The 27,820-nt window shown below is 44.6% G+C and overlaps 1 protein-coding gene across 2 annotated transcripts in view; it reads right to left on the bottom strand.

The window, feature by feature from the left end:
• Positions 1-27,820, bottom strand: part of PPP2R2C (protein phosphatase 2 regulatory subunit Bgamma) — a 463,465-nt gene that overhangs the window by 180,673 nt on the left and 254,972 nt on the right. For both annotated transcript variants that reach the window (XM_069203156.1, XM_069203160.1), the window contains one exon: positions 25,581-25,758. In XM_069203156.1, the coding sequence (XP_069059257.1) occupies positions 25,581-25,758 (178 nt within the window). The remainder of the gene's footprint in view (positions 1-25,580; positions 25,759-27,820) is intronic.

Raw genomic sequence — 27,820 nt, forward strand, 5'->3', positions numbered from 1 at the left:
TATTAAATCTGACTCACCACTGGAGTACCACTTACTAAGTTTGGCTTAATGAACCTAGATCGTCTTCAGATAGTGCAGAACCTTCGTAATTCTTGCTTACAGGAGGGGTACGTCTCAAATTCTTGGAAACACGCTATGAAGAAGCTAAATCTTGATCCTAACATCTGATCAAACTTTTGGCCAATTTCCCTGTTGCCCTGCCTTTCCAAGGTCCTGGAGAAGCATGTAAATGCCTCATTGACATCTCACGTGGCCAAAGGGCTGTGCGCAGCATGAGGTTGGGTGATTAGAGGGGTTGGTTGCAGGGTCTGGCTGCAGGCCAGGTCTTGCAGGCAACCTCCGCTGCACACAGGCAAAGGCCGTGCCCTCTCCATGCACTGCTAATTACCCCACAAATTATGGCATTCTTGACATCTTTGATAACATCATTGATAATATCACTTTAATATTTGCAATAAAATGTTTGATGAAAAAACTGTGCATAGCGGGCGTGCGAGTTATAGTTACCTTAGGACACGAGTTATACTTACTTGAGATAACTCTAATTTCTATGTTTTGTACGTTTAAAATGTAAGCCTAACTATAAAGTGCCTTCAACTTTTGTTTTTGTTCAGTGAATTTCTGTATTTTTTAAAATTCTATTTCCTAACTATAACGTCCCTGTAACCTTTGTTTTTTTCAGTGAATATATATGTGTAACAAGCAGTCACATGATCTCCAAAAAGAAAAATGCAACTAACTGGCTGAGTGATAAACGACAAGGTTTTTGGAAATGCACTAAATGTAAAGCGTGTACTTTTGGCAAAAATATGACGCAATTTACAACATTAGATGGGAAGATCATGAAAATTAATGGACTGTGAAACCCCCTTTGTGATTTATGTTCTGGAATGTATATGTGGCAAGAAATATGTTGGTAGCACAGTGAACAAGTTGAAACTACGAATTCTGCAACACATAAGAGCGATAAAGAACCAAGACTTGACATATTCAATAGCGAAACACATATGGGAACAACATCAGGGTGTCCAAAAAGGGTTGAGATATTATGGCATCCAACACATTAAAGAGAATGAGAGGGGTGGGGACAGAGAACAAAACTTGAGGAGAATGGAATCCAAATGGATCATTCATGGAACTGAAGTACCGTGGGGCCTGAACACAGACGCAGAATTACATAGACACCTATAAGAAGACGGGGAATGAGAGGAAAAAAGATATCTGGAGAAGAGACAGGAATTGATTTTTTAATCTATCCCGAACTTGTATATATTAAAAAGTGGACCAAATTACCAAACAAGTAACCCTGTAGTTCTTATAGATTTTCCCGCTATAAGTGTTTAAGATGAGCTCAATTTTTTATTTAAAGGTATTTTATTGTGAATCAAGAATCCCAAAATGAGGGGAGATCAAAATTTAGCAGTATTCATAGAATAGATGTACCTTTAAAATGAAAAATAATTCTGTTCTATGCATTCCACAAATGTTGGAATAAAGTTGTGTAGAAATGGGTATTTTACTCAAACTTTCTCGCTCTAGCCTTTTTTCCCTTTCCCTTTCCCTTTCCTTCTCCTCTTCATCTTCTTCTTTCTCTTTCCTTGAACATGTTCAAGATGAGTTTAATTTGTTCTCATGCTCAGAGGACTTCACCGTGAGTCATAAATCCCCCCAAAATCCCAAAATGAAGTGAGATAAAAACTTGATAGGATTCATTGAACATATGTATCTTTAAAATAAAAAATAATCCATTTTTTTTGCACTTCATAGATGTGTGGAATGTGAATGTTTAGATATAGGTACTCTACTTAAACAACAATAACTAGAGAGGAAAAAAAATCAATAGAGATGGAGCAAATAGAAGTGTAATTATATATGAATACATTTGAGAACTAAGCATCAGATTTTGAAGTACATCAATTTATACTTTGAGTCAACAAAAAATATCAATGTTTAACACAAATCTCCACTATAGACAAACAAACTTTATTTTGGGTGAAAAAGTGATAATGAAATGCCATTTTAGTGACATGTAATGATTATGGATTTTAATTGGTGGATGGTGGGATATCACATGACTTAAATACACTAACTTCACAACTAACTCCCTTTTTTGTTTGAATAGCACTATGCACTTTGTACTCTACAAGAAATAAGCAAATAAATTACCTTTCGAGTTGATGGATGGTGCCGGCGTCATTCCTGCCATGAGAAGCTGGTAAATATTGCCTCTCTAATGCTGTGTAATGATTTTTGTTTTAATATATATATATATATATATATATATATATATATATATATATAAAAAACAAAGAGAATGCCACTCCTCACGGGCACTGAAAAGACCGCACTCCACAGTTGTAGATGCAAAGTCAAGTTTAATGGCGACGCGATTTTCGAAGATCTTCCTCATAGCCCATATTTCCCACATTTAAAGAAACATAAAACTCCCACAAATAAACATAGTAAAATACTAAATATACCTTTGTTTAGCCATAATTTCTATTGCAGAAAGAAAAATGTCAATTGACCCAGAAAATATATGCATTACAAATCTAACATCAAAAAATTCGACATTAAATATAAAACGTGAGTGGTAAACGAAAAATATATATAAAAAATCATTAAAATTAAAAATTAAGTCAAATATATAATAGCTAGTGAGAAGTGACTGATAATTAAAGTAATTATAATATTAAATCACAGATATTACATAATAATATCAAAATATTAATTCATTACTTAATCAAATCTCTACCCATTACCAAATGTTATGAATCAATTAAAAAAGTCTTAATACACTGAGTCATATCTTTTTCCATAACATTTTTCAAATTTCAAATTTCAAATTTCATAACATAGGTCTGCTGCTCTAGGAATATGTCTGTCTAACTCATGACCCTCCTTGCCACGTAGAGGTCTCAGGTTGACCCAGGTCCTCAACATCTGAAAAGGGGGATTCTTTCTGGCTAATATCACGACCCCCCAGGAGCCACTCATATATCCAACGTGCGCTAACGCCACCTACCTGCCTCTCTGCTGATATTTACAGGTATTCCCTAGTAGGTGCATCTCCTGTGGGAGCATCAGGTGCCGGTCCTGTTGACGGCTGTATTGTGTGACCACTCCACACTTGATCTTGAAACCCACCAAATTCATATTCCACAACAGGACTGTCAGCGGCTCAGTGGTGTGTGGTATCATGGATAACTTTGAAGGAAAAGTGAATATCCCAGGGGGGGTGCCACCTGGACCGCACCCACCTTCTATCCTGTTGTGTTTAGTGATGATGTCTTGTGAGTGCGCATTGTGTGCTCTTCACCTGAATACCCATTAAACAAAACAACCCCAACTATACCCCCACCCCACTTTTTCCCAACGTGGTTTCAGTAGTACCCACCACCCCAATTCAGGAAATGTCTGTCACGCACCGACCTTCATGGTTAACACCATGGGCCTCCATCACTTGCCCCTCCTGCTGTAGAGTCTTTCACTCCTCCAGGTGGCTTGGGTTTCCCCATCTACCACTGCTAAAATGTCGTCTTGTGGGCCTGTCTCTCCCTGGGGTCTTTTCAACTTCTGCATCCCCCCTGAAAGGAAGATCCCCTGCCTGATCACCTCAGCAAATGCTTCTTCAGCCACTCCCAGGCAGGTCCTGTCCGGGAGTGGCTGGAGTCAAATAGGAAGGCCTTATCCTGGAAAAGCATTTTGAATCTGGCCAGTATTGTAGACTTGGCATCCTTGGCGTGGTCTTCCCTGTCTTTTTTGCCTCTGCTTCCCATGTTTTGACTGTGTGCTGGACTCTGTGTTTGCTGTTTTTGGTACTCTGGGTACTTTACCACTGATGACCAGTGCTAAAGTGCAAGTGCTCCTCTGTAAATTATATGTGTAATTGGCTTTTCCATGATTGGCCTTTTTGATTTACTGGTAAGTCCCTAGTACAGTGCACTAGAGGTGCTCAGGGCCTGTAAATCAAATGCTACAAGTAGGCCTGCAGCACTGGTTATGCCACCCACATTAGTAGCCCTGTACACATGTCTCAGACCTCTCACTGCAGTGTCTGTGTGTGCAGTTTTAAACTGCCAATTCGACTTGGCAAGTGTACCCACTTGCCAGGCCTAAATCTTCCCTTTTTATACATATAAGGCACCCCTAAGGTAGGCCCTAGATAGCCCCATGGTCATGGTGCAGTGTATTTAAAAGGTAGGACATGTACTGGTGTGTTTTACATGTCATAACAGTGAAATGCTGCCAAATTTGTTTTTCACTGTTGCAAGGCTTATCTCTCTCATAGGTTAACATGGGGGCTGCCTTTAAATAACGTTAAAGCGCAGATTCCCTTTGAGGGCAGATAGAAATGTGGAGTTTGGGGTCTCTGAACTCACAATTTAAAAATATTTTAGTGAAGTTGGTTTTTAGGTTGTTAGTTTGAAAAGTAGGCATTTTCTTAAACCATGTATACTGTTTGCAGCTCTTTCCTAGATGTGACACAAAGGGAGCTGGGGTGTTGCCAGCATATCCTGATGAGCCATCTGAGCTAGAGTGGAGGGAGGAGTGGTCACTTAACCTGAAAGGACTGTGCCTGCCCTCACACAATGCAGTCTCCAACCCTCTGGTGTGTGTCTGGGGCCTGGCCTGGACAAGGAAGGATCTTGCAAACACTTGAGACTTTGCTTTGAAGTTTTCCAACTTCAAAGGCAGAAAGGGGTATAAGTATTGGACCCAAAATCCCAGACTTTTAGAATCTTTCTGGAATCAAGAGGAACCTCTGCCAAGGAGAAGAGCTGAAGGAGGAGTACTGTCCCTTTGCTGTGTTGCTTTGCTGGACTGGCCTGCAGTTGCTGCTTCTGCCTGACAAGAGTGAAAAGGGTGAACTTAGCTGTGTGTCCTGCTTGAGAAAGTTCTCCAAGGGCTTGGAGTAGAGCTTGCCTCCTGTTGGAAGTCTCAGGGACACCAAAGACTTCAGTTTCCTCGACCTGCAGGCTTGGGAACTGTCTGTTTTGTGCTGTTCAAGAGGAGAAACCACCACGCCGCCGCCAACGACACCGCTGGCCTGCACCGTGACCTGCTGACACTGCATGGAGCTGCACTGCCCCGCTTCGCACCGCGAACCTGGACTCACCGACGCCCGCATCGGATGAGTTCACCGAGCCCTCCTCACAACGCGACCTGTGGGCCCTGCAATCTGGCATCGCCTGCTCACACCACAGCCTGGGCATCCTTGGTGAAGCCGCTCCTGCTGACACTGGCGCTGCTGCCTGCACCGTGGCCTGTGGACACTGCTTGTGAGGAACACAAAGCACTATTCCGTCCTGCACCGCAGCCCTGGTCCACCGACGCCAGCACCATCGACTCCAGTGTCGTCAACAGACATCCCTGTCTGCACCGTGACCCGTAGACACCGAACGGAGTGTGCCCCGCTCCGCACCGCCAACTTGGGTTTACAGATGACAGTGCTTCAGCAACGATGACGCTACTGCCTGCATCATGACCTTGTGACACGGCACGTCGCACCGCCCGCTTCACACCGCATCCCTGGTCTCACCGACGCCGCTGGACGACCGTCATCGAGCCACTGTCTGTACCGTGACCTGTGGGCAGCGCACGTCGCATTGCCCCGCTTCTCATCGCAGCCCCGACGCCATCCACGGCAGCGCTCCTGACTTCATCAGCCCGGAGTTTGATCCTAAACGTGTGTGACTTCAAGGGCCCGACGACTCCCGCAGCGACTGCGGAACCGACACCGTGACGCCAGCTACGCCACTCTCCAGAGCTCACCGCGAGTATCACGGCACCCTGCAAATCCAAAGGTACTGTTTGTGGGTCTTCCCGACACCGTAGCTAGCCCGCGACACCGCAGTCAGCCAGAACTGTTGTTTTTGTTGATCACAACACTGTGATAGCCCCAGGTGAAGCTATCAACTTCAAGGAACTGTATTTTTGAGTAAATCTTGCAGAATTCATATATTTATTACTGTATGGTGGATTTTTATAATATTTGGTATTTTTTTATGTAGATAAGTATTGGCTATTTTTTTAACACTGGTGTGGTGTCCTTTTGTAGTGTTTTCACTGTGTTGCTGTGTGTTATGTGCAAATGCTTTACACATTGCTTCTGAGATAAGCCTGATTGCTCGTGCCAAACTACCAAGGGGGTGAGCAGGGGTTATCTTAGCGGGTATCTCCTTATCCTGACAAGAGTGACGGTCCCTACTTGGACAGGGTGCAAACCGACTGCCAGCTAGAGACCCCATTTCTAACAGACTGTTTGTGAATCTCCTCTAGACAGTGACACAAAGGGAGCTGGGGTGAAGCATGCATTTCCTGATGAGCCCTCTGGGCTAGAGTGGAGGGAGGAGTGGCCACTTACACCTGAATGGGCTGTGCCTGCCCTCACACAATGCAGTCTTCAACCCCCTGGTGTGTGTCTGGGGCCTGGCCTGGGCAAGGCAGGATCTTGTGAACAACAGAGACTTTCCTTTGAAGTTTGCCTACTTCAAAGGCCGAAAGGGGTATAAGTAGTGGACCCAAAACCCCAGACTTTACATCACTTCTGGAACAAACAGGAACCTCTGCCAAGGAGAAGAGCTGAAGAGCTGAAGAGCTGAAGAGAAGTGCTGCCCCTACCTGCGTCTGTGCTTTGTTGGGCTATCCTACAGTTGCTGCTTATGCCTATGAAAGGGGACAAAGACTGGACTTTGTTGTGCATTTCTGCTTGAAGAGGAATCTCCAAGGGCTTGAACTGAGCTTGCCTCCTGTTTTGAAGTCTCAGGGCCATCAAAGACTTCCTCTGCTAGCACCTGGACACTCTTTGCTGAGAATCCTGCCCTGCCAAATGGTGCCCTATCCTGTTCCCGGGCCCTCGAAAAGTGAAGTTGGCAGAACAAGAGCTGACATCCACGCACAGAATGCAGTGCAGGTTATTTTCGATGCACCAGCTGCAATGCGGCTGATAAACGACGCGCCACCCGCTTAGCGGCTGAAATCAACGCTCCACCTGCATCGCAGCTGGAGAAATAATGCAAAGCCTGCTTGCAGCTACTGATAACGACACAAACCCCACACAGTGCGGTTTTCTAACACTGTGTGACCGGATGCCTCATGCATCGTCCCTGGGCATCAAAGTCATCGTGAATTGATGCGGATCCAAGGAGCAAGGTCCGGAATTTGATGCATTGCCCTCTTGCGAGGGAGAAAAATGACGCATCGCCTACCCGACCGGAGAAGAAACGATGCACGGCCTCACTTGCGAGTAAGGAATCAACGCATTGCTGACTTTTCTGACGCACCCTCACCCGTGCAGCTGTATTTTTGACGCAAACCAGTTTGTGTAAAATCAACGTTTCCATTGTTTTCTATGGAGTAAGACTCTTATTCTTTTGAAAATTCATATCTTGATTTGTGTATGTTGGATTTATGTATTTTTTGTCTTGTTTGATTTAAATAAACATTGCCTATTTTTCTAAACTGGTTGTGCCAAGCTGCCAAGGGGGTAAGCAGGGGTTATCTAAGTGTGTTTCTCCACTGCCCTGACTAGAGTGAGGGCCCCTGCTTGGACAAAGTGCAAACTGAATGCCAACCAGGGACACCACTTCTAACAAGTATCATATATCGAAGGTTCAAACCTGCAGTCTCTGCTTCAGCCCTTCAAAGTTTTTCTGTTGCTGTTGAACTAGTCTGGTGAAGTTCGGAAAGAGGAGGATTCTAATAGATTCATATTTCACTTCTTCTCAAGCCCTTGACCATGCGAAGTACCAAGGCCCAGATTTACAAGATACTGGTGCATCAGTACTGATGTGCCAGATTTCTTGGGACACCAGGGGTTCGCCGTATTGACAATATGGCGAACCATGGTGCACGTTAAGCCAATAGCATTAAAATATTTGACGCTATTTTGCCATTTTGCTCCAGTAGCGACACAAATTTTGACCCTAGTGGAGCAAAGTGCAAGGAGGCCCATTGATTTCAATGGGTGCATCCTTTTAAAATCGGCTTTGAGCAGTGATGCCACTTTTGCGGGCCTCCTAACACGGAACGAACCCCTTGCATACATTATGCCTGACACATTATGTGGTGCAAGGGGTTACAAAGTGGAGCAATGCATACAAAGTGACCCAATGCTTGCACTGCACCACTTTGTAAATATGGTGCTGCAACTTTTGCCTCATTGAGCCACATTAACATAAAGAAATAACGCTAATGTGGTGTAAGGGGGCGCTAGGGCCTGGTAATTCTGGCCCCACATCTCTGGCCCTATAGTTGAGGAGGTTTGTGATCATGGGCCTTTGGGCGGCTCCCAGAGGTGATTTCCTTACGAGGGCCCTATGTGCACGCTCACCTCGGAAACACTGGGAAATGTGGTCATCTGGAAGAAAGAAAAGATTTTAGCCACTGTTCAAGAAACTGTTCAGGTCTGGGGCCCTCTGAAACCTCTGGGAACCCAAAGAAGTGCAAACTGTTCTGCCTTGACTGCCCCACGGCATCTTTACCCAAGCCGTCAGTTCTCCCAAGAGAGCTATCATTTTCTGAAAGTGCACTGGGTTCCTGCCAACCAGGTCCCCAGTACCAGTTCTCTTTCCCAAAACTATACAATTGTTTCCCAACAGGCAAACCCTTTAGCACCCTCTGTATGTTCCTAGTAAATGGTACCTCTGGTACCTAGTGCCTGAGGTACTAAATAGGGTCCCTAAGGGCTGCAGCACAAATTGTGCCACTCTAAGAGACCCCTCACCAAGCACATGACAGACTGCCATTGCAGGCTGCGTGTCTTGGTGCAGACAAAAGTGAAAACACAACATGGCACACAGCCTGTATGCCTGTAGGCCACAGCAGGCCTTACAGCCCTAAGGCAGGGTGCATTATGTTACATGTGAGGGCATATCTGCAAGAGCAGATATGCCTCTCCTATCTCTTTGTCAATTCCTAGACATGGGAAGTGAGCAGGTGATTCATTTTAAATGCAAGTGCTGGGCACTGGTTAATACGAGTTCCCCAGCTATATGATGGCTTCACTGAAGATAGGGATGTTTGGTATCAAACATCTCGTATTGATAAGCCCACACTGTTGCCAGTGATGGATTTATCAATACATGCACCCCGAGGGCATCTTAGAGGTGCCCTTTGAAAACCTACCAGCCTCTGGTGTGCTTTGAGCCGGCCTGCCACTACCACACAAGAGTCTGACCCTCTAAGGTGAGAGCTTTTGCTCTCAGGCAGTCAGCTACAAAGCCTGCACTGGGAGGGGTGTTATATACCCCAAACCCAACAGTATGACCTGCAAATCTATTTTCCAAGGTGGAGAGTTTCAAAGAAGCCCACCGTCCTTGGTATGCAGATCTGGCTTCCCTCACAAGGGACATGCCGACCACCTGCCCCAGGGCCCATTTGGCACCTGGACAGAGAGTAAATTTAGGCCCAAATTTAAGAAGGGCCTAGTGCCAACTATCGCCACATTAGCATGCACGTGTTGCACCACTTTGTAAACGCTTGCGCCACATTATGCCTGCGCCAGGCATAATGTATGCAAGGGGGCTTTCCCCCCTTAGGGGTCCCACGAAAATGGTGCAGTAGAATCTATGAGATTCCATTGCACCATTTTTAGCGGCATTTTTAATGCCTGCACAGAGAAGGTTGTAAAATGAGGCACACAATTATTTTTAATGGTAATGGACGTTTATGTACTTTGCAGGATTAGCGCCAAAATGTTTGGCACTAATCCTGCAAAGTACAACAATAGCGTAAAAAATGCTATTGTCCCTAACCTGTGCCATGGTGCACCGTATGTTAAATACAGTGCACATATGGTTGCATTAGGGGTGTGCAATGTGGCACAAGAAAAGTGACGCTTCATGACATGAAGCGCCACTTTTCTTAAATCACGGCCTTAGTATTTAGAGACGTGTGTCCACCCCTGGAGTCAGTCCTAGTGAGCTGCTGATGTGGACACCACAGTTCAGAATCTGCCATATGGGTATTGACAGATTTAGAAATTCTGGGACAGGGTTATGCCCACTTCCCACAGAAAGTGGTCATATGGGGGTATAGTGACCCTGGGGTAAGTAGCCCACTGGCTACTACCGTACAGTCCCCGAAACCTCCCTATATTCAGTATTTAGGGGAACCCCTGGCACAAGAGAAGCAGATCTGTGAACCTAAGAAGACCAACGACACTGAAGAGCCACAAAAGCAGAAGAGGAGAAAAAGAAGCAGCTGACTTGGTATCAACCCCACTGACCTGTCTGCATCCCTAGTCGACTGTGACTCCAGATACCCAGGAGGACTGTCTTCCTTTAATAAAGACTCAAGACCTCCCATGAACAGTGGACCTGTTCTCCTCCAAAGAAAAAGGAGTCTGAAGCCTCCGGAACCGCCAAAACCTGACACCTGAAGCCACCACTGCACCCGTCACCTCCGACCCAGGTTGAAGTCGGCCACCGGTACCAACAAGGTTCCTCTTTTTAGAGTGACCACTCTCAATTGAAACACATTGGACATCCAATGTTGTTTGGCGCCCTGCACCTGGCCGCCCCTGTGCCGCTGGTGGTATACTATCCGTGCTGCCTTGGACCATGCCGACCACTCACCTTAACTCCTGGAGATTGGTCTTGTAAATCATTGTACTGTACCTGTTTGCAAAACTTGTTTTTCCTTCCACAAGATAACTTTGCAGAGCTCAGAAATTGCAGTATCCACTTTTTGAAGTAAAAATACTTTTGCTCTCATTATGATGACGGCAGGATACCCGGCAGTCAACTGCGCTGACGGGCGACGGAAGACCGCCAGTGCATCGAAGCCCCTGCTGGCCCTATAATGATGTTCCCGCTGGGCCGGAGGGTGGAAACACTGTTTCCACCCGCCGGCCCAGCGGGAAACAGGGCCTTTACATTGAAGCCGACTCCAAATGGAGCCGACGCCAATGTGGCAGTGCAGCACCCGTTGCGCATTTCACTGCCCATAATCCGTGCAGTGAAATGCACGACGGGGTTGTGCACTGGACCCTGCACTGCCCATGCCAGATGCATGGGCAGTGCAGGTGCCCTCAGGGGGGCCTGAGTCACCCATTCCGACAGTCTTTCACTTTCACCAGGAAAAGGCTGGCGGAATGGGACTCATAATCCTCAGGGCAGCGCTGCCCTGTCGGATCTGAAACGCCACCACCGCCAGGCTGCTTGGTGGCGGGAGCCTGTCGATGGTGGTGTTTCCACCGTGGCGTTTTCGCCACAGTCATAATAGGGCAGGTGGACTGCCAATACTGCGGCGGTCCGCCCGCCACCGTAAGTCTGACGATCCATGGACCGCCAGATTCATAATGAGGGCCTTTATATTTAAAAACATACTTATGATTTGTCTCTGATGCCTAAACATATATAAAGATACTTGCTATTTTCATAAATTGGTGTGGATCTCCTTCTTGACTCATGTGTTTCATTTATTGACTATTGTGTGTATTACTAGATGTCTTGCACTACTCTATGTTAAGCTTAAGGCTGCTCAATCACACTACCTCCAAATAGTGCACTTTGGGATTGCATAGCAAGCCCCGCTCCACTCATTGGAGAACCCCTGGACTCTTTACATGGTATGTCTAGTTATTGACATAGAACATAAAAAGCCAGCTTCCTGCAGAGTCATCCAATGTTGCAATTTTTTGCTCAGCACCCAACATCATCCACATTGTTTTTTCTCCAGAGCAGATCCACATCGGCCTCAACCTCCCCAATTTTGGTCTCCAGGGCATGGTGGCGTGATACAATGGTTTTTAGGATAGCATCCATCCCAGGATGCTGGTCTGCCTCCTCAGCAGCCGCATTACCTTGTAGGTCTGGCCACTGTGGTGCGTGTGGCATCACCTTAAGGAATCTGTCCAGTTTGCCCTGTCTCAACTGTGGCTTGTCTTTCACCATGGCTGCTGGGGGTTTCTCCACCAAGGGTCTGATAGACACTGCTGGCTCACTAGGCCCCTAACCCACCTAGGGTGGGTGGGACGAGCAGCCAAGAAAGCAGGGGGTGTCGACTCTATGGCCACCCATGTGGGGGTACTCCCATGTTGTGCCACACGGCAAACTCCACCGGACTGCGTAGCCTCCTCCGTCTCCAGTAACAGAACTTGCCTCCACAAGAAGCGCCTAGGACTCACCAGCCCGCCAGTCCCCTGACGCAAGCATGGGTGAGCGACATGAGCAACCCAGGTATTCAGGATGGTGCTGGCTCCCTATTCACGGCTGTACCCCTCAGTTTGTCTCCTCTTTCAGGGTCCATCAACCAGGCCCCCACTAGCCTGTCCCACAGGCTGGCCCTCCTCAGCCACTGCCACCCCAAAGACCCGGCTGGGTCTGCTTGGCAGGGTGGGAGGGCCACCATGTCCACTCCCCCCAGTCAATCAGTGTACATGGGGGGGGGCTCTGGGCCCAAGGCTCTGTGTTTCAAATGGGGAGGGGAAGGTGGCTGTTCCCAAAGGGCAAAAAAGGAGGGGCTCACCTGCACGACCCTAACCCCTAGCAGCTGCTCTCCAAATGTGGGCCCGGTATCACTGAACAGTCCGGGATCGCATCCTGGCCCCAGCGTTAGCAGGAGGGGAGTGAGGGAGGTCAGTGCCACTTCATCGTGGTGCCTCTAGTGTCTTCAGTTAGGCCCAACTGGGCCATCTTGCTCCCATGGTCGCTCCTCTGGCATTCTTGGCTCCATTCCCGGTAGTAGGGGCCTCCTGGCACCGTAACTCGCCCCTTGGCCTCTGTGGGGGCTCTACTTGCACCGGCAGAAGGTCGGATGGGACCAAGCTACACCAGGATCCGGCAGGATTGTCGGTGATGGAGCGCTGTTAGGTGGCGACCACTATCTTTCACTGTGAGACCACACCCCAGTGTTGTATAGGCTGGTTGACCAGTTTTTGCATTGTTATTTGTAGCAGCATTTACCTTTTTATCACTTCCTTGTCCCAGTTCTTACATTATGATGTGTGGGAACATACACCTCCCTGCCTCCATGAATTCAAAAAATATAAAGTCTTCCCCCTCCTTATGTGTCTATAAAAATAATATACTGAGCTGCACAATAAAGCTACAACTAGTGATTCATGATCTCTTACACTCAGAAGACATCCATCAATGCAGAAATATGCCACCACTAACCTTTGTCAGAATTTCATTATATCTTTTTAAAAACAGGTAAATGTGCACTTATGATAAAATGTGTTTTAATCTCTGAGTTCTCAAACATTATACCCTCTGCATATAGCAATCATTTAGGTTAATATAGGTTGTGTTATAATGTATAAAACGTCCTATAATTTATAAATGATAAGGAATTGAAAGCTTTTTGCAAACAAACATTGGCAAAGTCAAAAGAGGTCCTGGATTTGCCAGTTCTTTTTGCCGACTGAAAACACATGCTTGCTTATAGACATATGCATACAGTCATGTCCATCAAACTTGAAATGGGTTTTGTACTAAACATAACATATTCCAAGATTTCCACCGATGTGCATGTGTGTATGTGACACATGCACATGTGCATTATGCTACGTGTTGCAGTACGTGCATGCAAATGTATGGTGACGAAAGCTGGCGTTTCTAATTTTCCTTCCTAACATGATAAACATCCATTTTACGATGCTAAATTAGAATGAAAAAAATTGGTGCGTGCAAAGCACGAAAATTGGATGCAAGTGGCTCAGCAGCAATTTATAACAAGCATTTACAATGTAATAGGTCTCGCATTTGATTGAGTTAGAGTTTTTGGCATTGGAAATTCATAACTGGACTTTTCTTGCCACGTAAATTGGTCAATCCTGCCTCATAATTTCGTATTTTCCTGCCATATAATTCCAGTGGCCCTGCATTTAACTAAAGCATTTCAATTTACCTTCTTCCTCTATCTACAGAAAAATTAAAACTGTTGACATTTAGCATCCTAATTGAAATCTGCCATGCTGATTCCAATAGAATACCACTTTCACCACCCCCACCATCAGAATGGCTAGTTGGCTAACACAATTACCCAAAAAAAGACATAAGACAGCCACAGAGGAGAAATAAACTAGAAGGGTAACCCAAACAAATCAATAGTGTTTAAACAGTCATAGTGTAAAAAGGATGTTAAGCTGGCCTGAATCATGGTCATAATTGTAATAAGGAAAGAATATTAAAACATATACAATTATCATATAAACCTTTATCAGAAATAATCTTTTGTCATTAGACTTTAATGCACCATAACAAAAATATAATTTGTAAGAATCATGGTCATGTAACCATATTGTTAGCCCCATGAAAAAACAGGAGAAAATATTGCAGTGTAACCATATACTTAGCCCCTGGAGGGCATTTCTAGGGCTAGCAGGCCTACTGCAATGATATTACAAACAAAGCCTTTAAAACAAAACTTCTCACAGCTGTAAAACAAAATTTCTGGCCACGAGAAAGCTTAAAAGACACTGAATGGTGGGAGGGGTTATTCTTTTGGGATCCCCACAAACCTAGTGTGGGGACCCAGGGATGAGGTAGACAGAAAGAGTGTTTTGAAGGTGCTGCCTATGACCACCACAGGCTGAGTTATGAGCAAAAATGCTTTGTAAAAGTAATGCCCTGCAAAACATTAATGGGGCGAGTTTCTATGCCAGGAATATTATAGTATGTTGACTGCAATGCTTAGAACAGCCCCTAAAGAACACCACAATAAAAATAGCATTTGGAAGAAACAGGGTCAAGTAACCATATACTCAAACCTTAGAGAGCATAACCACATGAAAAAGACCAAGAAAAAGTAATGCAGCATAATCATATATTTAGCCTCTAGGGAACATAGTACATTACACTACATATTTTCAAGGCTAACAGGCATATTGCATGCTAGCCTTGAAAACAAGGCCCATACAACAAAACTTCTGTTAGCTATCAAACAAAAGTTCAAGTCACGAGAGAACTTAAAAATACAATGAATGGTGGTAGGGGTTATTATTTTGGAGTCCCCACTAACATAGTTTGTGTAGACAGAGCACATTGTGGTCAATGTTTTTAAGGTGGTCCCATTATCCTAGGACCACCACAGGCTGAGTTATGAGCAAAAATGTTTTGTAAAAGTAATGCCCTGCAAAGCATTATGTGGTGAATTCCCAAGTGCAGTGAATATTGTAGTATTGGGTCTCCCGCTGTGCCAGGAGAGCCGCTTTCACTTTGAGGATTTCTGTTTTAAGTAAAGCATTTACCAATTTCAGGTGTTTTAAGGGGAGAGCCACAAGAAATGACTCTGATTTGGTAACTGTGAACAATGTGACCAGCGCGCCGATCAAGTTCAGGCTGTTGTGCCTATTGGCCTGGTGAGCGCCATGGCCACCATGCACCACGAAAAGGAGAGACAAAAGAAAAAAATAGTTTGCCCATGCTAAACTATATTGGAAATTGTGCAATAATCCATGTAACCGGGGTAGTCTGCAAGGCGTGACAAAAGCAGCCTCAAGGCGGGACAAACGTAAAGAATCTACCAATTACATCAAGTGATTTTTGAAAGGCAAGCCCAGGAACGAATTAAAGTGATGGGCGTGGGTAAAAGCCCACAATACTTACAACAGGTCAAAGCACTTGCACGCTCGACCTAAAAACAAGGGCATGTGGAGGGAGCAAGGAAACACATGCACTCTGACGGAGTGCTGAAAGTTACATAAAAGGAATCCCCTCAAGTAAGCAGTGGAAATATACAACTCATTTAATCTGAACACTGTGAAAGTGAAATACTACTGGATGGAAAAAACACAAGAACAGGAAAGAAAACAAACAAATCAGGAGCGTGCAACTGATATAGGCAACAAAGCCATCCAATTGTGAGAAAGGGGGTGAGTTAAATCCCACTGTAACTATACATGAAACCCGTAAATAGCTAATGCTGATTGTACCCGAGACCTGAAAGATGGAAATAGAGGCACGAGCAATAAGTACAGAGTTTGGTGCCAATTAGTCAGTTCCCTATTTCTTCTGCAACTCTAAACATAATGGAGGAAGACAGGAAGACGTCAGGGAAGAGGAGAGAAAATGAAGAGGTAAGGGAAAAACTGGAATGGGAGTATGGAAGGGGGAACAAAAACTCAGAGACAGAGAGCATTGTAAATGAAACAAATAAAATGAGTCTCACTCTAGGTGAAGTGGGAGTTTAGAGGAGTGGCAGATAGAGCAATGGTGGGAAAAAAGTGAAATGGTCTAATTGGGTCCTTCAAAAGGGAGATAAAGAAATTAGGGGTCAGGCCTATAACATCTCAGAGGAGTATTTGAAAAACAAAAGAGTGCACAGGGCTGTCAAGGAAAGACGGGAGGAACGGTTTAAAAACAAAAGGGGACTTAAGGGTGTTTGCCTCGAGAAATGGCCCATCATTTTTTAACCTCCTGCGTGGAACTTTTCGCTTCTCCTGACAGCAGTGTGATATATTTTTTGTACTTTCATTCATGCCAAAGAGGCCAGAGAGGGAAGCACACCACCCATAATAAGAAAACCTGTTTTCTGGTATCCGTTTGTGATGTGTTTCATGATTGCAAAGGTGGGACTCGTTGAGAACGACTGTGTTGCTTGGGGGATCCCTAGGGATCCTGTGCACAGCAGGAGTCCTGGGAGTCCCCTTCCTAGCCATCAGGCCGACATTGTTTCCTCATCGTCCAACAGTGTAACAGTCTTGAAACTGCCCACTGGGCCACTGGTCTGTGACAACACTGCCTTGTACTATGCAGGACAAACGATCAATCTTAAACCTGCCTCTCTGGACAGAAAGACATTTCTATGTGTAGTCCTGCTCAGGGCAAACATTAAAATTCAGTAGTAAGAACTAGTATGCAGTACTACATAATTAGGGGTGTGGTCTGTTTACAATGGCTAATGGGCAATAAGTGCTTTCGTGTCCAGATGAACATGCCTATGGGTAAAGAAAACCTTTGACCATTGGTAGATGCCACAGTGACTGACCGCCTTTCCCCTGGATTTCAGTACAACTGGAGTCATTTCTTCGGGCCAGACATTTGGATGCTGGGCACAGTCACCCTGGAGAGCTGCAAGTTATTGCTCATGATTGACAAAGTAATTTTAAGTCCAATGGATACAATAAATGGTCATAAGCAGCTGTGCCATTTAATGAAAATCTACTGGATTTTTGGGCGGCAAGATCGTTCACAGTGTGGGGGACTAAGTCTAACCCACGGTGAAGGACCCTTGTCACCCCAAATCCGGGTTGAGCTCCGGCTAACTAGCAGTGCCTCATCTCTCCCAAAGGGAAGAGACAATTTGGCAGCCGAGCGCATGACATCTTAGTGCTTCCCAGGGAAGTCGTGGTCACTCAGATCCCAACCAGTTCTCTCATACACAGTGTGGTCTCATATATAAATGACAAAGGCAGTTTGAGTTTTAAAGATTGGTTTAATAAAATGACTGCATTTTAGATAACAAGGCGTGAGCCGCAATAACCAGAATCATACAACACAGTAGGATTGAAATAGTAACGAGGAGAGTGAAACATAAGAATAACGCTATCATGGTGCAACTAGATTACGTTCCCTCTTCTAAGTTCTATCTTGAGCACAGCATGTTAAGCTCTAAGCCTGCCTTTCAGGTTCCCCCGGGAGGACATCGACCCTCAGACCTAAGCAAAGGCCTGTGATCGGGATCAGCATCTGCAACAGGGCAGTCAGCGTCTAGTTGTGTGTTCCTGGTCGGAATCTCCCTCTCACGTGTACCAGGACTAGGAAGTGTTTTTATAACTAACACGCTGGTGTTCTAAGAAACGTCCCTAGGTAAGAATGTGTACTTTCTACGAACCCTAAAGACTAAACTTCTACCACGTCTATCGGCAATGTACCAGACTGTATCCTTGACTGAAGCACAGAGCGAGCAAGAATGTATTGTTTGAGAACTGCAGTGCTGAAGTAAGCCAAACAGTGTGATAGAAGAAAATAAAACAAGACCGTGAAACTGGTTGTTTGTAAAATAACAGTGCGAGGCTAAATAAAATGCATCTAGGGCAAAGTGCACAGAGGCCTAATACTTTAAGCAAACGCGCAGAAAGCTACATTAAAAATGGCTACACTACAGTGCCACCCTGGTCCTGGACCCTTGGAAGTGAGCTTAAGGTGCTCTGCCAGCCTGTGGATCCAGCGGATAAAACGCATCTTCTATGCTACATGTCCAAACCCAAGCAAAACCAACGCATCGCCGCTGCTGCGTGGACTGGACCCGTCGCACAGAATCGCATCGCAGCCATTACCCACATCGCCTTGAGAACTGCCGTGCTGTAAAGCTTCCCTGGCGCAGACCCTCGCATCTCTCATCGAAGGCTGCCTCAACAATGATGCCAGACTCCGCATCGCAGACTCGCAGCTCTCGGAACGAATGTATCATCCCGACTGTATGTTACATCCCCAATATCGGACTTTGCATTGCAAGGCCTGTCAATGGGATCCTTGTGCTGCAGCCTCATCGCATCTGAGAACCAATGCATCTCCTCGCTATGCGACACATCTTCGATGTGGACCCAAGCAATGCTCTGTAGACAAGGATTGAAGGTACTTTTGTTCAGCAGGCCTAGCTGAGTCCCTGTATCTGGCCCATGCTCCATTGTGGTTGGCCTGAAATTGTGACTTTCTCCCAGTCCGGCATGACCAGATATCCACATTTGGCACTTTACACCTTTTGGCGTGATTTGTACTTAAAACGTTAAAATTCATTATCTCCAGTTATACTAATTGGATTTCTGTCATTTTGGTCTTGTTTTATTTTTAAAAACTACTCTATATTTTAACTCTGTTGTGGGCTCCTTTCATGGTTTGTTTTACCTGCATTACTGTTTGAGGTGTTGCACAAATACTTTACACATTGCCTCTAAGTTAAGCCTGACTTCTCTGTGCCAAGCTACCAGGGGGTTGAGCATAGTTTATTTTGGGGGTTGCTTGTGCCTTACCCTGGCAAGGATTGTGGTTGTTGTTTGACCAGGGCTTATATCCCAGTCAACCAACAACCCAATTTCTTCCTGGGAACAAATGTGGCATAACACGCCATTTGACCATCTCCTGATGAGATCACAGGAAGAGGCATGGCCTTTCCTACAAAGACATCACAAGGAATTACATTACAAATGCTTTCTTTTAGAACTGCGATAGGAATTTTGGTTTCATGCTGTCCACAAGAGTTGGAAACAGAAGTTGTAAAGCCAAAAATACCAACCATGTTTCAAACTGTCATTTGACAGATGGTACAGATTCCTTCTTTGTCAACAAAACACCACTTTACTCTCATTCGATGGGGTATAAGGTGTTTCCACAGTTGCACTTTTAAAACCATTTATCTATATGTGTATTTAGAGATTTTGGGCCACTTTGCAGTACTCAGTAGTCAATTAGCGCGGGTAACGAAGGCAATGGATCTGTTCGATGTCTCACGGGGTCTACTGAACAGTGGTAAGGAAGATAATGCATGCAGGTTTTTCATCACAGTTGATAAAGCCACCCAGACCCTTCATGAGTTCTATTGAACCGGGTCAGGAAGGTAAAAGTTCCCAATGGTAAATAAGGTCTGGTTTATGCCTCCTAGGGTCCACTGAACCTGGTCAGAAAGATAAAGGCTCTGCTCACAGTAGATTGGGCCTGTTCACTTTCAAAAGGGGTGGTCACGATGGTGGTATAGTGATATTCAATGCAGCCTTCGATTCACTGTGGCTTTTTTGAAAAGGCATCCGCATAATTTGTGTGCAGACATATATGAATTACACCCTCCATGTAATCTTTTACGACAAAGCATACTTTACGTAAGCAAATTAAAACAGACCGAAGAGTTATCCTGAACAAGAATGATATTCAGCGGAGCATCAAATAAAACATGTTGCAATAGGATAACACATGGTGAAAGAGAATTCAGTACTCCGTCCTAGTAGTGGCAATCTGTATAACAGGCTTTGTAACATGCTAGTGTCCTACATTAATTTGCTGGTACAAATTTTGCCAACGGTAATAATTAATTCATCGTGTCCACTACTATAGATTTTACTAAGCAGGGGTAATGCGTGGATATTTAATTAGAATCTCATGATTCCTTCTGCAGTTACCTTGTAGAATCCACTTTATATAATGTAAGATATTTGATTATAAGACGAACCTGCGGCACTTTTATAATTAACCTAACCATCAAGGGGCAATAGAGTGGAATTTCTTTATTAGAGCAGGACAGCAACATCCTGATCTCTATTGATCTCACTGAGAAAGGCACAATTACTTTGAGAGTGCCAGAGAGACAGAAGTAGGGATGCTGTTACCATAGCAATGTCACAGCAGACACTAGAATAAAACCATTTTCTGGGGCGGAAATTAAGAGGGTTCAAGTGTTAAGACCTACACTGACAGCCATGTACAGAATCTCAGAATATTAGCCTAGAAACACCTGGCGCCTTTAGATAGCCTGTCGAGACGCGCATTGATGAATATAGCTTTATAGGGGCATGCATGCATTGGGCCTGTTTCCTCCTATAAAGCATTCAGGATAATTGTCTCCAGGCAGGGGAGGAAGGCACAGCACGAAGTCTTTGCGAAATGAATGGTAACCTTTACCTCATGCGCTCCTCAGCATCACATATCAGCTTTAGTAAAACAGACAATCTCTTTAGCCTGCCTCAGTCACCTCCATACTCAGGCCCATATTTATACTTTTTTAGCGCTGCATTTGCGTCATTTGTTGACGCAAAAGCGGCACAAACTTGCAAAATTCAATTGTATTTTGTAAGTTTGCGCCGCTTTTGCGTCAAAAAGCGGCGCAAATGCGGCGCTAAAAAAGTAGTTTACTGTTCAAACTCTTCATTAGTTGGACATGAAATCACCGCTTGAGTTGTAATTTTAAGCTGTGATTTAAACAATGCAATAGACTGTCACACACCCAATGATCTGAAAATGAAAATGTGCTAAAAAGACCCCATAGAGCTGAGATCTCCCCCTTCGCCAATACTGGTGCCAAAATGGCAATTGTCCCGAATGATTGCTGTTCGGGCTGTTCAAAGATTCTTCCTTATAATTAGCATTCCTTGTGAAGCTGAGCATTAATGAGCGCTGGAATAACCATGGTAACAGAATCAACATCCCGGGCCTGGCTTCCAAAGGCAGCTGTAAATTACAACATTGTGAAGGATAAATCAACGGTTAATCTTAATTTACAGCTATTTAGCTAATTCACATAACTGTTTTCCCGAATGAAGCATTTGGATGTTTCTAGGGGTGTCAATGGCATTCCCTAAAAAAACAGATGTATATCAATTTGACTACCTCCGCCTATGCATAGTTTCTGCTTTGCATAAGGTTCGGAAATCAGAATCCTCTTTTTTTCTTTTTTTTAAAATTCCGATTCATTTCTATAATATGTTCTCCATGTTACATACTCCCAGTGAATACCAGTGTAACGTGCCGCACACTTTCTTGATCTTTCAGGAGTAGTTTATATGTCCTTAAAGTGTAGCAAATTAATTGACATATGTTTGTAACTCGCCGCTTGAGTGGGATTCACGACATTTGCCCAATATTTCCCTGACTGATGACTGATGCACCAGAATCAGGATTACTTCTGCTCTTGCCGAAGGTGGTAAGTAGTCAATCCACGTCTAACAATGTTAATTTGTCTCACTCAGGGCGTTTGATATCATAGGTAATGTTGCAAAAATGTGAACAGCACTGTGTATGGAATCCTCAATCGCTGATTGGACATATATTTTTCACAATAATAAAGAATGCAAATAGTGATGGCGTCCATGTTGAATAGTAGATAGAGGGCAACGGTATCTATCTTACTCATAAATTACTCAGTGCACAGAGTGGCAGCCTGCTTTTCCCAACTGTGCAACATACACCTATGGCTTCTGGGACTCGCATCACATGCATACCACAAAAAGACCCGTGGTCTTCAGAGAACGTGTGATGCGGAGTTCGCAAACAACCAGTCAACCACCATGATGCAATAAGTGTGGAGCCTGCAAAAATGCCCTCCCAAGGAGACATGTCAATCACAGACTGCACATACCACTACAAGAACTCATGTAGCACAAACGCATCTGCAAAAGGTGTGCAGCCACTGGGATGTATGTAGTGCAGTGCTTAATTTGTGCTTGCTTCCGGTGCTGAGCACCGGAACTTATTTGTGAGGGCCGGCGCTTATTCTTCTGCCCCAACCATTTGCTGCGAGCAAAAGACACATATGGGAAAGACGGAGGAAGTGAAAAACGAAAAAGCGTCACAGTGGGAGGCAGCAGAAAGCTACAGGAGTGAGCTGAAGGGGCAGGGAGAGGCTGTACATGGATTGAAGAGGCCCGAGATGGCTTCGGGATTACGCTGCCTCAGTATTCCATGTTCACACATTAAATTACAGCAGCCGCGTGTTTAAGAGAACGGTTTAGAGCACCGGCACGTTTTAATTTACAAGTTAAGCACTGATGTAGTGTGAACTCTAAAAAAACAGATGTGCACCCTCAGAGGCAAATAAACCGCGACTCCACAAATGACCTTCTGGACAGGGTTATGAGAAAATGTCTAAATCTTCTCCACAACTGATCTGAAGAAACAGGTGGTGTTCTAGGCTGAATAGTGCAAAGCACGCAAGCTACCTAAAGTTGGTGGACTGCTGGGAAATTACCGTGTGAACTTTGCCCTTTAAGGTGGGTGGAGAGCTGACAGATATGGCGGATTTGTGCTGTGACTTGCCTCTGTGTCATGTGGCCAAAAAACTCCACAGCTGCATCCACGCAACGTGGAGAAAACAGAAATATAGCTCAGTTCTATGTCATCCACACTCCACATAAAACCTGGAGCCTGCAGACACTTGTAACTGAAGTACGACAATGGCTGCTCTGCAGCTTGAAATCGTGAACAAGAGGTGCAGGTTAAAATGCATGGCAGTTGAAAAGCTTTGCAATCGTTTAGTTTTGCATCAAGGGCACAATACCAAGTTATGCCATACTGGTCGATGTGAGTGTGACGCGGTAACAAAACAATCTCAATTTGATTAGACAAGTTCAATCACATCTACTCTTCCCTTGGGGGGTTTATATGACCTCAGAATCCCCTTGTTCTGACTAACCAATCACTTTGTCAAATGCAAATCAATATTTACCGCTTTATCCGGAGGGTTGTCCAATGAGATTGGGCACCCTTCGGCTCCTTGTGCAAGACTTTGGAAATCTCAGCCTTCACTCTCGTGCCCTGATTACATGTAATTAGGAGCAAAATGAATGCATGCTTTTATGCGTTGATTCCGTTCGACCTAATTATAACATGGTTGGTTTTCCCTCACCTGATTTTACAAGGTGTTTCGAGAATCAAACACGATTTTTCCAGAAGCTAATTAAAGCCAGAAAAATGTCATGATTGGATCAGCCAAACTTCATTCGTGTTTTTTTTTGTCCTGGAGAGAGCATTCGATGGTTCAAAAAAAACTTCCCCTATCCTAACCTCCTCACCTCCTCACCCACAGGCCCCAACTCGCCCACAGGCCTGAACATTGATTTACCACCCGCATACATTACCAAATGTATTCAGTAAAACTGCATAGAATAGAGGATTCTGTGTGATTTTACACCCTGTAAAATTGTCTACATGGTAATTCCCAGTGCTTAATTTGTAAAAAATAAAAATGCCAGGTTGGAGGCCATTGCAGCTTGCATCACCCATTGTCCTTGCTAGCGCTGCCAATGACAGTCCCAACACAGCCACTAACCATCACACCCATACAAGTGTGACAATTCAGACTATCCCTGGCCCCAAAGATAAAAAGAATGGCTTGGGGTAGGTAGTAGTCATTTTTATGTATCTTGAATTAATAAATAACTGTTGGTGCCCTCATCTCTAAATTAGACAAGCAGTACCAGCATGCATTGGCATTAGTGCCAGTGTTGACAAATAAGCAGTCGCGGGTCGCGCGACCCAGAGTGGGTTGAGTGGTGCAGTGCGCAGGGGAGGGAGGTAATTTACAGGGGGAGGGAGGGGGGATTACATTAAAATTACACTTACCTCCTCCACCGCGTGCCGCTCCATCCACTCCTCCCGTTGCTGCTGCAGGCACACACTCCCAGCCTGCCCTGCGGCCAATCCTGACGCTGCTCAAAGCAGCGTCAGGATTGGCTGGGAGCGCCCAGCCAGGGCACTTCCAGGCAGACTGGGAGCCTGTGCAGGAGAGAGCCCTGTGTGCATGTGTGTTTGGCCGGCCCGAAACGACTGGCCAAACACACATGCGCTACGAGGGGGAGTGCTGAGCACTCCCCCTCACAGCTCGTCACCCCCATGGCCCGCAAAGTTTATTATTGTTTTTGGGGAAAAGGTTTGCAGCTGGCGCTGCTGGCGGGAGAGGGACACTCCTCCGCCCTTATGGAGGAGCCGCCCCTGCAAATAAGTGCAGTCGCAGAGCACCGAAAACCACTGGCTCAAATTAGGCACTGGCAATTCCCCATTCTACTGAGTTTTACTCATAATTGTATGATACTAGAGCAAATTTACTGGGTAGAAATGGTAAACTCGAAGGCAGGTTCTTCCGAGACCCAGTATTGTGCAGCTCAGAATCAAAGCATTTAAAACTGAGTCGAGTTAACCTGCAAAAGAAAGTTGTCAACGCGTAGTACGCATCTACTACACCATCAAAAAGTACATTTTTGACACCTAATATGTAAGTGCTATACCAAGCATAATCTTGAAGTGGCCTTTACAAACACTACCTTTAAAGAGTCTCACTCCATGCAGATGGCAGTGAAGATGTGATATAGGTATATATCAAAGAAATCAACTCTCCCAGATCTTTTACATGAATTGCAAAAATCGGAAGTAGCTGGAAACTCTGGTTTCTTTGTCACTGACTATGAGTTAATCATGTTGGATCTGAGTATCTACAAACAGCCTTTCGTGCATTACCACAGCACTAGAAGGCGTGTCCCTTACGTCAAATGCATTTCTCTGAGATAACTTTGTACAAAGGGGAACCGGTTCACCAATGTATTTTTAAAAGCCAGAAATTTAGTAATAAACCTTCCTACGATTTAAATATATTGTGGAACTTCTGCGGATTTGCAAAAATTCCGGGCAGTACTCTACAAATTTACTCGAGTGCCATAAACTTAGTACTACAGTGTCTGCAACATGGAAATCGGTGGTGTAAATGTAGCAAAATTGTGCGCCAATTCTTATTTTTTCCTCCTCCAACAAAATATATATTGTTTTATTGTAAAAGAATGCCTTTCTCTGTGTACTCTCAAAATGTGGGGGTCTTGGTACACATTTACAACACATTTCTAAACCCAAGCTAGCCATTTTTGTAGTATATATTTGTGGATAAATGGGGGAACACATAAGAAGTATATGAATACCTACAAACTTACGGATTTTTGCGGCTTTTGCAATGCCCCTTCAGCACCCCCACCCCTGCTCTGGAAGCATCCATGTTCCCAGCCACAGATCAATACTTATCACTCCTCATCCACGTCTTCCTCAAAATGTATGAACACCATCTTACACAGCGGTCTAATCATTACATGTTACCAGTATATATTACTTCTGTGCTTGCACACGTGCTCCCTGGATGTCAAACCCAATCAGTGCAAAGGATACTGAAGCTCCGGTCTGTGATACCCAGATGCCAGAGGTTAATCCGCAGATCATCGGCTGACATGTATGTTTCACAGTCGCTGTTGACAGAAATCGAGTTGACATGATAGGTGTGACCATTAGCAAAAATCCTCCGGGGGCTCACTTCTACCATCAGATCCATTGGTTTAAGCACAGGCACCTGCAGAAGGGAGAGATAATAATGTCAACGCCTTCTGGTCAGAAAACTCATCTTTAAATTGCACAGACATGAAAAAGATGCCTTGAGCGTGAATTGAAAGTAGAACTACAGGTAACCATCATTCAGCTGTGCGTGCTCAGGGTCATGCTGTCTGCATGGTGTAGCTTTATTCAAGCAGTACGTCAAGACATGTATGATGTGCCCTAAAGAGCATGGTGGGGCTGATTCACAGTGATTCTACTATGAGATGGTACTCCAGGCTTCAGTGCTTAATTTAAGCCGGTGGTTGCCAGTAGAGGGCACCAGCACTTATTTTTGAGTACCATTTTCTGCAACAGGCAATTACTGCGAGCAAAAGGCACATGTGGAAAAGACGGAGGAAGAGAAAGACGGAAAAGCGTCAGAAAGGGAGAAAGCTGTAAGAGGGAGCAGAAGGGGCAGGGAGTGGCTGTAAATTGATTAAAGAGGCCCAAGATGGCTTTACGATTAAATCAGTATTCTGTGCTTGCACATTTAAATGCAGCAGCCGCGTGTTTCAGAGGAGAGATATGGGGCCCACATGTTTTTATTTACAAATTAACCACTGCCCGGCTTACTAATTGCTTACTCCTGATGTTCAGGAGTTAACGGGGGTCTATAATTGTAGACCACAGTGAAATCTTTCCAAATCGGGTCTGAAATGCTTTCATCCGAACCTGCCAACGATTAAGGTGACATTCCACATCTCAGGGGTATAACTTTACTTTGATATTATCAGAACTTTGTGACAGGAAGGGCGCTTAGTACTTCAAAAGGAAACAGAGCTACATTTTAAGGGTTGTCTTGGCAGGTAAATGCTGATAACTTAGGTTGGCATCCTGAGTCTGGGGTGCCCACCCCTCAAAGGTTCTTCTGGTTGTAGATTTAACCTCCTTATCCCCCATCTATGAGTCTGCGGTTAATGGGCTGTGGCTTTATCTGAGAATGCTAGAGTCTTACAGAGTGGCTCGTATGTATTTTGTTTCTGTCACAGCCAACATGCCCTAATTATCAGGGTTTTGGAAGATGAATGAAAATCAGTGTAAGATTTCATGTTTACAGGTGATAGTTTTTCGATTGTGACATAAACGCTTTTATAGGTGCTGTAAGACCTGCTTATCATGCAGATTACTAAAACATCTTTCAAGTTCTGAGGGAATATTTTTTTTGTAAAAAAACTTCGAAGGGCCCATTACATAAAAATATTTCAGCTTGATAAATCATTATTAACAGAACTATTGCAGAAGGACCCCTAGGAGAATCAAGGGGTGTACCCTGTGGTAGATACCCGAGCAGGCGGAACTATAAAAGAGGTTAAAAAATGGGATATAACTGGAGGAAATCTTATGATGATCATAATAAAGAAAATTATAGAAAAGTTACAAGAAAGTACCAACATGCCATAAGACGTGCCAGGAGTTACCTATTTCAATACAAGAATAGAAAATGGCAGCAACTCGTCCAAGGAAATGTTAAAGTCAGTTAATAGCCTAATGAAGATTTCCACACGCACAGCAGGCCCACCACCTTCTGTGGACCGTTGTAACATGTTCGCAAACACCTTTATCAATAAAGCAAAAAACATACTAAATTCCCTGCCAGCAACATCAGCACTAAGCCCCGTTTCACATGTGGACTCTGTGGCCACAGCCATAGTCATTTCCTTTCCCGCCTTAAACAAGGAAGACATAGAAGAGATTTTAGCCTCTATAAAGTCAGGCTCACCATTAGATCCAGCTCCCCTAGATATTTTAAAAAGGCAAGAGAATCATCCTGCCAATTTTTTCCTATAGAAAGCAAAGTGCACGTCAATAAGCACCTCTCCAGCTTCGTAGAAAAGCACTCAGTCCTCCATCCCACAAAAATTGGTTTTAGACCTGGCAGTAGCACTGAGACTGCTCTACTAATAGCCACGGAGGAACTTTGGTTCAATTTAGATCGAGGCGGCTCAAAAGTCATGATAATGTTAAATATCAGTGCAGCTTTTTACACTGTTTCTCACCCTTTCCGTTATTCAAAGGACAAGGGAAGCTCAAATCATAGG

This window comes from Pleurodeles waltl, chromosome 1_2, assembly GCF_031143425.1.
Source record: "Pleurodeles waltl isolate 20211129_DDA chromosome 1_2, aPleWal1.hap1.20221129, whole genome shotgun sequence".
Classification (NCBI taxonomy): domain Eukaryota; kingdom Metazoa; phylum Chordata; class Amphibia; order Caudata; family Salamandridae; genus Pleurodeles; species Pleurodeles waltl.